Source organism: Rousettus aegyptiacus, unplaced genomic scaffold, assembly GCF_014176215.1.
Source record: "Rousettus aegyptiacus isolate mRouAeg1 unplaced genomic scaffold, mRouAeg1.p scaffold_m13_p_16, whole genome shotgun sequence".
NCBI classification, from domain to species: domain Eukaryota; kingdom Metazoa; phylum Chordata; class Mammalia; order Chiroptera; family Pteropodidae; genus Rousettus; species Rousettus aegyptiacus.
Window position 1 is genome coordinate 42,026,724 of NW_023416291.1, and position 13,548 is coordinate 42,040,271.

Consider the following 13,548-nt stretch of genomic DNA (forward strand, 5'->3'; position numbering starts at 1 on the left):
GTTTTCCTGGATGCCAACTGAGCTTGGGAGACAGGGCTGTGCCACCTGCAGCTCTGCAGCACAGGGTGGCTGTTTGAGGGGCAGGGGAGTCTGTGCAGCTACTGCTCACACCCTGGTCTCCAGGGCCCTGAACCCAGGCACCCCCTGTCCCAACCTGGGTTCCCACATACCATCCTGAAAGTGGCTAGAACAAACATGGATCAGAGGGGAATGCTCAGAGTGGAGATATTTATTGAAAGAAGGGGACTGGGCTTCCAGCCTCTGCCTCTGGCCAGAGCGAAGGAGAGAGGATGAGGGCCGGTGCCCGGTGGGGACGGCAGCATGGCCAGGCCACATTCGCACCATGGAAGCTACGTCTGGGGACGGCCTCAGGCACTCGGGGCATACTGCAGCACCAGCCGGTCAAAATCGTTTTCCTTCAGCAGGAAAGGAGGGAGCAAAAAGAAAGAAGGGAGCAGATGTGAGCCAGGCCCCCAATTCTGGGCCCTCCCTGGGTGGGCCTGGGGGGTCTGGGGCTTACCTTGGCCTGATACTCTTTGATGAAAGGGTGGGATCTGTGAGCATCCTTCAGCTGGGACAGATAGCGGTTTGTCACCTGTGGGGGAGGTAAGACTGGGTTAGCTGAACATGGGGACCCCGTGGCTCTGACCAGTAGGGGTAGGGTGAAACAAGGGCTGCCAATGGACTCCCTGGTAGAAGCTCTGGGCTCCACACATGCCCGCCATCACCCCACCCCGGAACAGTGCCTGGGAGAGCCTGAGCTTGGCACATGAGTGGGGGATGCACCGAGGTTCACAGGAGCAGGCTTAGCAGCGATTGGGCCCTGGGAGAGGATGGAAGGCCAGGAGGAATGGAAAGCAGGGTATGGGGTTGGTGAGGGAGCATGAGGTACCCAGAGGCCTGGGTACTGAAACCCAGGGCCCCAGCTGAGCCTCTGCTGCCAGCCTTACCCGACCCACCAGGCCCAACCTTGACCGTACAGGGCTGGGACATCTGCCTGGCTCTGTCTCCCCGAGACTAGGAGTCTGGGGCTGTTTCTGTCCTGCACCATCTCAGCCAAGACTGCCTGAAGGCCCTTCTGTAAGAGCCAGTGAGCAACTGCCACACAGACCTGGACAGGCCCTTGGCTAGCTGGGACAGTCACGTAAATGAGTGCTGCTCCAGAATCTTCCTCCCTCCTCACTCTCAGACATTGCTCCTTTTCCGTCCTCTTGCCCACCCCCGAGGTGGCACAAGCTGGAATCCCAGTCTGAGTGCCCTCTGAGCCTCAGCCAACTTGTCTATAGGACCCATGGGAGCAGGTGACCTACGACCCTGGCCCTGGAAACCACCCACAATGCTAACTTCTCAGGGACCCTTAGTGATTGCACCTGCACCCACGCGTGGGGATTGAGTTTCTGTCCACACCCAGGCCAACCCTGAAGTCCAGACCCTAAGGCCCTGAGCCTTCTCTGGAAACGAGGCCACACCAGAGATCCCTGCCTGCCCCAGGCTAGCACTATGGGCCAGACAACCCTCCAGCACCTGGCTAGGGAAGGGACCTACCTCAGGGGGCTTGCCCACATGCTGGGACAGGACGATGAGGTTGATGAGCGTCTCTGGGTGGCTGCTGTCCTGGAAATGCAGGGGGATACCAGGCGAGTAGGGTCAGCTCCTCCAGGCCCTAGAATTGGCCTGCTTACCTCCCTCTAGGGCAGGATGGTGCCTCCCCCTCCACTGCCCTGGGGTGAGGACATGACCTGTAGGTCACACCCTCAGAGGTAGGACAGGACCAAGGCTGCAAGACCCTGAGTGCTCCCCACACTGGCCACTCTGCAAGGTGGTGACCTCAGGGCCCTCCCTCCTGCCCCCACCTCACCTCCCCATGCCAGCTACTTCCCTAATGAGCCTGTTGCTTCGTCAGCAGCCCAGACTGAGACAGAACCCCCTTGCCTATCACAATTTGAGAAGAGCCCATTTATCCTAAGAATCTCAAATCTCAAAGTGACAAACCCCAGGCAAAGGCAGCCTCAGCCCTGCCACAGCCCAGCTGTTACTCCTGCTAGAGAATGAAGTCTGAGACCAGAGGCAAACCCCGCCCAACCCGCCTGCTCCCCGGAGGCCTTGGCAGGAAGCTGCCAGGAAATTACCAGAACCTCCAAGAGGGTGACGTCATGCCACCCGCCCATGTTGGGCTCTGAGGCATAGGGAATCCTGGAAACTGGCGGCTGCTGCCTGGGCCAGGAACCTCATCCAGAGGGAAGCCCTGCCTGGACACTTGGAGCAGAGATGCAACACCCAGGAGGCATGGTGCCACAGGCTCAAGGGGCTGCACGGATGCTGGTCTGCAAAGACCCAGCTCCACCCCAAATTGCCCTGCTCTGTGGAGACCCAGCTTCTCCTACCAGCATAGGGCAGGCTGGCAGGACGAAGTAGCTCCATGTGTGCAGCCTGAGGACATCAGCCCATAAGAGGCACGTGACTAACAATAATACCCTTTTGGCCCATCCCTGATCTGCAAACAACCTGATAACTTGGCCCCTTGCAGAGATGAACCGGAAGAAAGTTTCCTCCTGCTGTTGGTTTCTTATTAAAAGATGTTTTCCAAAAACAAAAAAAGCTTTGATGTCTTTTCCAGTCATAGAATGGTGAGAGACCTTCGATGTTGGTGGTGAGAAGACAACTGTGGCCACCCCAGAGGACGGCGCTCTTGCTCCCTCTTAGTGACAGGACCCGGGCACTGCCTCTTGTCTGCTGCCTGCTATCCCCAACCTCACATAGTCTTCCGAATACAGACACAGATAAGGGGTCACATTGAGGCTCCCAGGCCAGGCGGCCAAGGAGATAGGAAGGAAGTGCTGAAGCACTCATGTCTGCTCAGCTCGGGCCGACTCAAGCCCCGGCTGACTGGGTCCTCCCATTTCTAAGAGAAACTGGAATCAGGATTTTTGCAATCAAGATTTTTAGTTGATTTGGCAGTAAAATTCCCACGTGGCCACTTGGCAGGCTTGTGTCACCTGCCGTCCCCTCTGGGAGCCCCGGGGAATGGGCTGGGCCTGCCCTACCTTGTCTAGAGCCTCCTGCAGCACGCCCTCGGCGGCCTCCCAGCGGCCCTGGGCCATGTGGCAGGCCGCCTGTCCGTTGAGTAGCAGCAGCGTAGACGAGCACTTGTCGGCCATTTCCTGGAAGATGTAGTAGGCGTCCTGCAGCTTCTCGCCACCCTGTAGGGACAGTTCTGACATCACTGCTTTGTCATCCTGCTGTCCAGGCCTACTTCTGTCCTCTCCCTCATGGAGCAGAGGGATTCCAGCCCTTTGCAGATGCGATCCTGGCATGGCCAGCCCACAGCAGGCTCTCCTCAGATACCGTTCCTGTGCAGAGACCCCCCACGCAAACCTGGGGCCAAAATGACACCCAGCCACCCTAAACCTCAGTTTATAGAGTTGAAGCTGAAATTTGCAAAGAGTTCACTCATGGGTGTCCAGGCTGGGGTCAAGTGGAGACCACTGGGTCGCATGGCCTATCAGAGCTGGCCTCTGCTCTGGGACCAGCAACCCTGACCCTGCCCAACCAGGTTCTGAGTTCTGTTTTCCTGCTAATGATGCAGGATCACACTCACAGGGGAGCCTGAGACCGAAGTGTGCTTGTGAAAACAGGCAAGCCTACCAGAGAGCCATTGGGGGTTTATCCCACTAAACTGAACACATACTGGAAACCAGCCTGGGTGAGGCCTCATTCCCCAAGGGCAGTGCAGACACATGCAGATGGGAAACACATCTTAAAAGACTCACACAAAAGGGCAGAGAATGGAAGCCAAGTGCCAAAAGCTAGAAAAGGGGTTGTTGCTAAGAGATGGGGGACAAGGGTGCCCAGGAATGTGGGGAGGGGCTGGGCACCCGGGCAGGTGCCAGGACACCAGCACTGCCCAGTGCCAGAAGCCCAGAGAACAAACTGAGCAGCAGCCAGGCCCAGGATCTGACCCTGGAGGAGAGGGCAATGCCAGGCTGGCCTGCCCAGAACGTGGGGAGAGTCACCTCAAGTCTGGTTGGGGCCCCCAGTTTGTTCACTCTGACTCTGGCCAAGCCACTCAGCTGTGAGAAATCCAGAAGTGGGTCAAGGCTCAGTAAACTGGGAAACAGGCCAGGGGTGGCCCCAGGGGGATCCCTCCAGGGGATGGGCCCCTGTGTGAACACAAAATGCCACATATGCACGCCCCCCCAACAGGAAGAGCAGTGCTGGATGCAGGGGGCTCCCTGATGCTCCTGTTCCCCCAGCTCCCCACCAAGGCCAGGGGCTCACCACAGCCAGGTTGACCCAGGCAGTGGCCAGCTGGGTGAGGGTGGCATCCTCGTCTTGGTCCTGCATTTTCTTCAGCTCCTTCCTGGGGGTGGAGGAGAGAGGTAGGAGGGAGCCAAGTGACTTGACCGGTAACCCTCACATCCTCATTCCTTGCTCATGGAGCACAAACATGTGTCGGCTCACAGGCTCTCACTCAGTCGCTCCCGATCCTCAACTCAGACATGCTGGCTCTGCCTCCCACTTGCGAAGCTCACGCCAATCCTTCAGGACGGCCCCCCCCCCAACGTGCATCACAGAGGGAAACTGAGGCATGGACAGCACTGCTCTTCTTCAGGGAAGGTTGGGTAAGAATGGTTATCACTCCAATGGACTGGAATGAAATAATGGAGAAACAATTGTGCCACCATGTTCTGGGCCTCAGGGAGGGTTTGGGGACAGTCCCCATACTGAGCGCCCCCTTGAGACCAGAGGCCTGGCTTCCAGAGAACAAGAGATCCCGACATGACCTTGTCTCTGTTCACCCCAGATGAACGAGCCCCCGCCCAGCAGCCGCAGGTGCTTACCGGGCAAGGTCCAGGCGATCCAGCTTCAGCAGGATCTGCACTGTCGTGGCCATGCTGTGGAGCAAAGCAGGCAGTCAGCAGGCGCCCTCCCCACACCACCCCGAATTCAGTGACACGTGCAATGCTGTGGGGGGGCAGCTGATCATCCCTTCAGTTCCCGCAACCATGGTCTTCCCCTCGGCCCCGGACAGCTGTGACTGCTTGCTACTCATGTGGCTGCTCGTTCCCAGGTTTTCCTGCTGGAATGCGACCCAACACCCAGAGCTGCCCCCATAGGAGCCTGAGAAATGCTTGAGGAATCCACTGTCTATCAGCCCTACACAACTGATTCTGAGCTGCTACAAACCCCTTTCTAGACTGAGGTGGGGCATAAACAGATATATAACAAATGTGTGGTGACCAACTAACCAAGGAAAAGCAGGTACCAGAAAGCTCGCATGAAAGGGAAGTTGTGCCCTCTGGGGTCAGAGCCCTGAGCATGAGCCCTCCGCACAGCACTTGGGATGTAGCATCAGCCCAGAGTCACCCCCATGGGTGGAGGTGGCGGGGGGGTGGGTGGCGTGGAGCTGACTGCACATTGCACTGGGCTCCAGCGCCCCAGCCCTGGAGTGTCCTGAACAAGGGTCAGCCTCTAGGGGAGGGCCTAAGGGGACCTGGGGAGAATATGGAAAGGCCAGGGCCAGAACACAAGGCTGGGGTGTGGGGGAAGTGTACAGAAACCACAGGCAGAGACAAAGGTGCTTTCTGCTCTGCTGTCGGGAACAGAAGGTTTTCAGCCCCAGGCACTGTGCCCTTGGAGCAGCAGCCCAGCCGTGCAGAAGGAGTGTTCCTGGACCAAGAATAGGAGTTGCGGCCTGAACAAGAGGCCTGGGCCCCACAGATATCTCAAAGCAGCCCCCCATCTCTCCATTCCCATGACGATGGCCAGAGGCCCTGGGCAGCCAAAGACTGGAGAGGCCACTCAGTCCTTCAGGCTGTCCCCCTGGGGCAGGGTGGATACTTGGCTCCCAAAGCAGGGTGGGCACTCACCATTCCAGACTGTCCCCCTGGTGTAGGGTGCGCAAGGCAGCATCTGGGTTCTGGTCATGGAAATAGATGGAGGCAGCCATCAACAAGAAAGTGGTGTTGGTCACATCCACACTCCTGCTCATTTCTCGGTCCAGCTCAGCGACAATCATGTCCCTGTAAGACAAGGCACTTAGGGTCTGCAGTAGGAAGCAGCCTCGTCCCCGCAGGAGCAGACAGACCCAAAGAGAGTGAGAAAGGGCCCCAGGAGTGCATAGCAGCAGGGGGCGGAACAGACACAGGTGTCTGCGTCTGGTCCCCCAGGGTGCCAGCTGCTCCTGGCAGCCAGGCTGCAGTCAGTACTGGGCCAAGGATCAACTGGATACTCCCACAGTCCCGAGGGGCCCCAGCCAGTCTGCTTGACCAGAAAATGGAGCTGAGACCCCCTGTTTCCAAGGGCTGCTGAGTGGTTGACAAAGAAGGGAAGCATGGGCCCAGCCTCAGTCCCCACTGCTGTCCAGGGTCCAGTCTCTACATATGGGTACACGTCATGCAAGTGCTACGAAAGAGCCCCTGAAGCTTTTGGCCTGGTCCCTGGCACATGTGGTGTGGACACACTGCCTGCTTGTTGTCATTCCAAAGTTAGCGTTACATGTTGTTCCTGTCACATACTGTAATTACCCCGCAGGGCCCTGTACCTTTTCCACCCCCTGCCTGCTGGGCTGTCTTTGAGGGGCAGTGGTTTGTGTTGCTGGGATGGACCCACCTCACGTCACTCTGCTTTCCTCAACGCCCGCCCCGTGCCCCATGCTTCCTGGGATTCTTTTCTGTAATGCCACTGCTCCTGGAGGACCCAGGGTTCCTTTCCCATCCATATGGGAATAGGGCTTGTCACTCTGGCTACTGAAGTGTAGAGTGGAAGAAACAATGGCCTCAAGAGGCCACTTGTTTTAGTGTCCTGGGGTTGTGGACATAAAGCGCAGTGACCTAGGAGGATCAAAATAGGCATTCTCTCACTGGTGTGGAGGCCAGAGGTCTGAGATCAAGGTATTGGCAGGGCTGGCTCCTTTTAGAGGCTCTGATTGTCTGTCCCAGGCCTCTCTCCTGGTGCTGCTGGCTGCTGCAGTCCTTGGCATGTGTCTGCATCACCCCAATCTCTACCGCTGTCTTCTCCTGTCTCCCTTCTGTCTCTTTGAGGACTCCAATCACTAGACTTATAGCCTATTCTACATGGAGGATGACCTCGAGATCTAAAACTACTTATATCTACAAAGACCCCATTTCCATTGAGGTCACATTCATAGGTCCTGGGTGCCAGGACACAGACATGCATTCTGGGGGGCCCATTCAGCTGCCATGGGTAAAGTCCCTGAGCCTTGGCTTCAAGAGTGAAGGATCGCGATCATAGGAGGTGTTAACAGGGCACTGCCCTCCACAGAAGTGGAAGTGGGGGTCACAGCAGACAGTCTCACCCATGGCCTCAGTGGCCCATAAGGGAAGTGTGGCATCACTAAGGTCAGGAACACATCCTGGTCTAGGAAGCTCCAGAGGGCAGAAACTGGGAAAGGCCCCTCTGTGAGGCATCATAGTGCCTTGAGGGACAACCCAGGGTGATGGGACAGGGGTAGGGCACAGAGCAGAATGGCTCCCTATTGTGGGCCTTGGAGCCTGCTAAGTTGTGTGGGTACTCCATGCACAGGTGGAGCAGAGTCAACTGGCTTCCACCAACAGCCAAAAAGCATGAGCTCATGTGCACCTGGGCGAGCATCCCAGCGGCAAGGGAACAGCCTGTGAAAATGTGAAGCAGAAACTGCCTGCGGCCTGCAAGCTGAGTGGCTAAGACAGGTAGGTCTATTCCTGGGGAGCTTAGTCCTGGCCTGGGACCTAGTGTAAGCAGGCAAGACCCACCCTGCCCTCCCTGGGCCACAGGAGGGTGTAGGGCTTATGGTCCTCACAACCCCTACCTCAATCTCCCCTGACTACTGCCCTCAGGAAAGCTTAACAATTGCTAGTCTGCAGTCGGCTGCTAAGGTGGGCCCACAGCCCACAGTGACCTGACCTCCACCTAGGGGAGATGATCAGCAGGTGGTACAGCCACCTCCTTTGTCAGGCTGAGGCCCCCCCTCTGTAACACCCAGGGCCATACACCCAGGGAGTCCCTCAGAGTCTCTGAGAGCATCTGTACACTTCCTTGTCTCTGATTTCCCAGACCCCTTAGAAGCTGGATCCATCACTGCCCTCCACTGGGCAGTTGAGGGAAACCCAAGGCTCTGGGAGGTGAGTGGGCAGAAGAGAGAGACAATCCCCGCCCCTATCCTTACCTCTGGCTGTCGCTGGCCAGGTACTCAGCAAACATGCGCACGGCCTGGAGCTCAGGGGCCGAGGAGGGCTTGATCTCATCCAGGACCACACCATACTTCCTCTGTGGTGAGACAACCATGCTGTCAACTCTATCTGCCCTTCCCCGCCACGAGGTATATATATTCCCAGCCCCTGGAACACAGAGTCTCCAGTATCACCCTGGTGAAGTCCAAATGCCTGGGGCCAGCAACCACCACCCTCAAGGATCCCCTCAGCCTGCCAGGTGTCCCACTCCCACTCAGAACTCTGTTCCTTACTCTCCCATCTCCAGGGACATTGGGAGTCACGGAATATGCTCACCTGTGCGAGGTACGCTCTGTACAGAAAAACGTCTCTTTCCACTTCTCTCTCTGGGCTTGATGGCTGTGGAAACAGGTGGGTCAGGATGCATGGGGTCATGTGCGGAACAGGCTTTAGAGGCTAGGAGCTTCCCTGGCGGAGTCCAGGCCCTGACTCTCAGTGGCCTGTGATCTTGGGCTGCAGGAAAGAGACCTCTGCACATAGCATGGTGGGCATCTATCTATCTGATCTTGTTCCACCCTAACTTCACCCGGGGAAGGAGGCTTGTCACTCCTGTTCATCCAGGTGAGGAACAGGGCACCAATGAAAGTGCAACAATCACTCTAGCCACATAGCAAGGGGATAAATGATGCTGGAGAATAGATGGGACCCGGATGGAGATGTGTGAAGGAGACTTTACTTTCTGTAACGAATAATTCAGTATAGCTTGTTCCTGTCCTTTTATTTCAAAACATTCTTTAAACATGACACACAGAAGAGATGAAGGTTTGCCTCGCTCAGAGAGCTCAGATCTGCTGACCTGGCACAGTGACGTCTATATCCAGCCTGGGCTAGGTGAGACCTCGGGAACCACCCTGTGACTCAGGGAAGAGGTCCATAGGCTGCACCACCTTGGCCCAGCCACTGCTGAGACAAGAAGAAAAAGTGAGGTGACCTTACATGGCATTCACTATGAGACTGTGAGGAAGATCCCAGGAAGCTGTGAGCAGTGGAGAACAGCTTTTGGACCCCAGGGTGCTGGCCCACTTCCTGGGAGTGCCTGGGGCAGGTGAGAACAGAGCAGCTCAGCCCACAGGGCATGGGGCTGAGAGAGAAAAGTGAGGTGGGATGGGAACCTGGTCACCTTGGGGTGGCCACTCTAAAAGCCTCCAAACTACAGGGCCCGGGAAAGTATCCAGAATGACGGCCTATCCAGCTGTCACGGCACAGGAACAAAGGATCTGGAGTCTCACGGGTGGGGTTACCAGGACTGTTCTTCCCCAAGGTGAGAACCAGATTCCCAGTCACTAGGCCCTCTTCTCCCCAGCCTGAGGTCGGGGGGGTAAGGGTGGTGAGCATGTCTTCTTCCCAGGCCGAGGGAAACCACGAACAAGGAGCCTGGCTCCTGGCACCAGCCCAACTCAGGCCAACTTCACTGCAAGGTCCCAGCGGCTTCTTCTGGGCTTGGTGGCCATGCTGGGGATTTGGCCATGATTTGGAACACAGCATCTGCTAAATAAGTGACTTGCAAATGACTCTGAGGCGGACAATGGTGAGGACAACTCACCTTCCGTAAAAAACTGACAAACGCAGTCTGGCTCTTTAAAGCAAGGACACAGTGGGACATCTTGAGGGGGACCCTGGGTCTCAGAGGTGACTCTGAGCCTCGGCTGTAAAACTGGCACTTACCACCAACCCCCTAGGGCTGCTAAGATACCATCAAGATGCCTCATGCTGATGCTCGGGAACCCCTCAGTCAGCTGGAGAAAGAAAAGCTTGTGGGAGGTGTAAGGACAAGGGCAGGTGTACACACCAGGGGCACCCCAGGAACCTTGATGCATGCCACCAAGTGAGCTCTCTAGTCCTCAGTCCTAACAGCTTATCAGAATCACCTGGGAACTCGGAAACCAGCAATGCCAGGAGGCCTAAGCCTACCAATACCGCCTAACACCAGGGTGGTCCTAACCTGTTTCCAGGCAGCGCAGAGGTGCAGCCTGGCCTGGGGTACTGTCTGGGGAAGCCAGTGATGAAGTATATCCCCTCCCCTTATTGTCATGCAGCCATCAGATTCACCTGACCACACTAGATGGTCAGCTCCTGAAGGCTTTCTGCTCTGTTTCATCCCCAGTACCTGGGTAGTGCCTGCCATCTTGTGGCCATTTGAGAAATGTCTGACAAATGGGGACATGACCGTGACACAGTGCTAGAACACACCAGTGTTCTACCTAAGTCCACCTCAGGTGGTGTCTGTCTGAGGTTGCTGGGGCAGCTGTAATGAACTACCACAAATTAGGGGCTTGAAATAGTAGAAGCTTATTCTCTTACAATCTTGGAGGCCAGAAGTCCAAGATCAAGGTGACAGCAGGGACGCACTCCCTCCAAAGGCTGTAGAGGAGAATCCTTCTTTGCCTGTTCCAGCTTTGGTAGCTCCAGGCATTCCTTAGTTTATGGCTGTTGTCATCTCAACCTCTGTCTCCATCTTCTCTGCTTGCCTCAAACCTCTCTCTCTGCCTTTCACTTAGAAGGACACCAGTCATTGGAGTTCGGGCCTTCTTAAATCCTGGCTGATCTCGTCCAAAGAACTTTCACTGAATTATGTCTGCAAAGACCCTTTTTCCAAATAAGTCACATTTACAGGTTCCAGGTGAACGTATCTTTTTTGGGACGGCATTCACTTCACTGCAGTACAGGCTGCTCAAGAGCCTTAGGTGCCCCCATGGACCAAAATTAAATCACATCAGATGGCTCAGCAGGGACGGTGCTCCCATTCTCTGGATGTGTCAGGAATGTCTTGGTCTGATGCCAGCACATCTTTATCATGTCACCAAAGAGGGTGCATGTCTGAGGTTCAAAGACTGGGTCAAGTGTGCCTCCAGCCAGAGTGACTGGTATGGTTTTCAGTCATTCTCTATATACAGAAGGTCATGATCATTTTTCCAAAAGCAATGTAAAGTTTGCATATTATGATGCAAGAAGACTCAAAGGACACATTACTACGAGGTAAGCACAACAGACACACAACAGAAGCTGAAAGGTGGAATATGAGTGCAATGCTAAATCTCATAGTAACCTTACTAAGTGTCATCGTTCTCGTTTGGCAGGAGGGGAAACTGAGGCTCAGCCCTGGTTGCAGAAAGAACACAGGCGAGCCAGAATATGAGCCAAAGTCTATCTCAATCTTCTCAGTCTACACTACCCCAGCACGGAAGCATGTACAATTCTGGTGGCAGGCTGAATGAGGCTCCCCAGAGATGTCCATACCAGTCCCTGACACCTGTGAACAGCTTACATACATCACCAGAGGGACTTCAAAGATGTGATTCAGGTTATGAACTTTAAAATGAGGAGAATGTGCCAGTTATACGGGAGGGCCCAGTCTAATCACAGAAGCCCTTAAAAGGAGAGACTAGGCAGACGGAATGCAGCAGAAAGGAAATTCAAGAAACTCCAAGTGTGAGAACCCAATGCCTGGTTCCGAGATGGTAGGAGAGGCACATGTGAGGTTGAGGATTGTAGAAAAGCCTCTAGGAGCTAAGAGTGGCCTCATGCAGAGCACCCACAACTTCAATGAGTTTGGAAGCAGATACTTTCCCAGAACCTCTAGAAAAGACACAGTTTGGCTGACACCTTAATTTTGGCCTGGTGAGAGACATCCACGTTGGACTTCTAACCTATAGGAACCATGAGATGATAAATCTGAGTTGTCCTGAGCTGTTTGTGGAAAGCTGTCAAGGCAGCAACGGAAAACTAATACAATCAAGCAAATGTCATCTCAACAAATCCAAATAGCTTCCTGAAGTCTGTTTAAGGTTTTATCCCCATTATGCAGATGACGCTCAGGGATGGAGGGTTCACATCCGAAGGCCAAAAGCATAGGAAGCAAGCCTTCTCTACTTCAGAGTCTAAATTCCTTCCAAACGTCTGGCTGCTTCTGTGGAGATGTCTGCCACTCCCTTGCTTGATGATGATGGCCTCCCATGCCTTTGGAATAAAATCCAAACCCCTGCTGTAGCTCCCAAGGCCCTGCCCACCTCATTCTCCATCCTCCCCCTCACCACTCCTCAACTTCTGCTACACCAGTCTCTTATGCCTTGACTACCCTGACCTCACAATTGCCCCAGCACCAGGCAGCAACTTATGGGGTTGGATGCTTCTCAAAGTTCAGTCTCCGGTCCAAATGACAGAGAAATATGGCCTGATGGGACCACTCCCATGTGAAGCAGCACCCCCTTCTTAATCACCAACTCAGCATTTTTTTATCTCCGTTTACCCACACATAGCATTCAAGTTCAAGTTGTAATATGTATTCATCAGCTTCTTTACTCATTTACTCTCTTTAGGCTGTGGAACATTAGGCTGTGGAGGCAGGCAAAGACCCTGCTATGTTCACTGCTCTTAAAAATTTTCCAATGGTTCACTCTCAAAGTGAGTAAAGCCCACGTCCTTCACTAAAAGGCCTTTGCTGCCCCCTCTCCTGTTACCAGCTCCTCCCCGCTGGGTCCTCTCTGCAGGTTTATTTTTTAGCCCATTCCAACCACTCTCCATTACATCAACTCCCGACTTCCTGTTTATTTACTCACTCGTTTACTGCTTGTCTCCCTTTCAAGGATGAGATTCGTGAGAGTTGAGAGTTTTGTCTGTTTTGAGCCCAGCACGAATACACTGCCTAACCCATAGAGATGCTCACTGAGGAATGAATGAATGAGCGAGTCTGGGGAGAAATAACTGGGCTAGTGGGGCAGGGTAACAACGGGGAAGCCATCCCTCTCTTGAGTGTCAGTATTCTCATCTGTAAAATAAGGATAAATAGCCTACTTCACGGGTATTGAGAGTATGGCGGCACAGTATGGGCGTTCAACAAATGAGAATTACTGCCATCATTAATACTATAGCGGCATAAACGCCTCTTACTCAAATGCCTTCTAGTACGAAGCTGAGTATAAATTGCTACTGCTTTGTATATTGTCATGAGATGAGGATTAACTCCCCACCGCCTCTGAAGAGATCCGTAGGGGGGAAACACCGAGAAAAGAGTGTTCACAATCAGAGTGCGACCCACGGCCACTAGGAAGCGTCTCCCACCTCCGCCCCCAGCGTCCCGCGACCCAGAGCGGCCGCACCTTCACCCGCTGCGCCTCGTTGATGCACTGCTGATAGCTGCCGATGTAGAAGGCGTTCTTCACGTCAAACAGTTCATCCACATCCCCGGAGCCACCAGAGGCTGTACCAGGAGCTGGGGGCGCCATGTTGACGTGACCTCATCCACTCCTCTTCCGGAGGGACACGTCGGCCGGAAGCAAGGAGCCACTGCCGGGCAGGCCGGGAAATGTAGTTTACTCAT

At 54.8% G+C, this 13,548-nt stretch overlaps 1 protein-coding gene across 1 annotated transcript; it reads right to left on the bottom strand.

Annotated features, from left to right (window-relative positions):
* Nucleotides 1–209: 209 nt before the first annotated feature.
* On the bottom strand, nucleotides 210–13,487 carry COPE (COPI coat complex subunit epsilon). The gene is made up of 10 exons (XM_016132481.2): nucleotides 13,328–13,487; nucleotides 8,508–8,570; nucleotides 8,168–8,268; nucleotides 5,871–6,023; nucleotides 4,842–4,895; nucleotides 4,279–4,360; nucleotides 3,045–3,200; nucleotides 1,546–1,614; nucleotides 521–595; nucleotides 210–416 (listed from the first exon to the last, which is right to left on the bottom strand). The coding sequence occupies exons 1-10, from the start codon at nucleotides 13,451–13,453 to the stop codon at nucleotides 369–371; spliced, it is 927 nt and encodes a 308-aa protein (XP_015987967.1). The 5' UTR covers nucleotides 13,454–13,487; the 3' UTR covers nucleotides 210–368.
* Nucleotides 13,488–13,548: the final 61 nt, after the last annotated feature.

What these genes read in the sequence shown, in the direction of transcription:
- COPE (XM_016132481.2), bottom strand. Translation starts at nt 13,453, where the DNA reads ATGGCGCCCCCAGCTCCTGGTACAGCCTCTGGTGGCTCCGGGGATGTG. An exon ending in GATCGCCTGGACCTTGCCCG is followed by an intron (nt 4,361 to 4,841) that starts GTAAGCACCTGC and finishes CTCCACCCCCAG; the next exon opens with GAAGGAGCTGAAGAAAATGC. An exon ending in TGCAGGAGGCTCTAGACAAG is followed by an intron (nt 1,615 to 3,044) that starts GTAGGGCAGGCC and finishes CTGCATTTCCAG; the next exon opens with GACAGCAGCCACCCAGAGAC.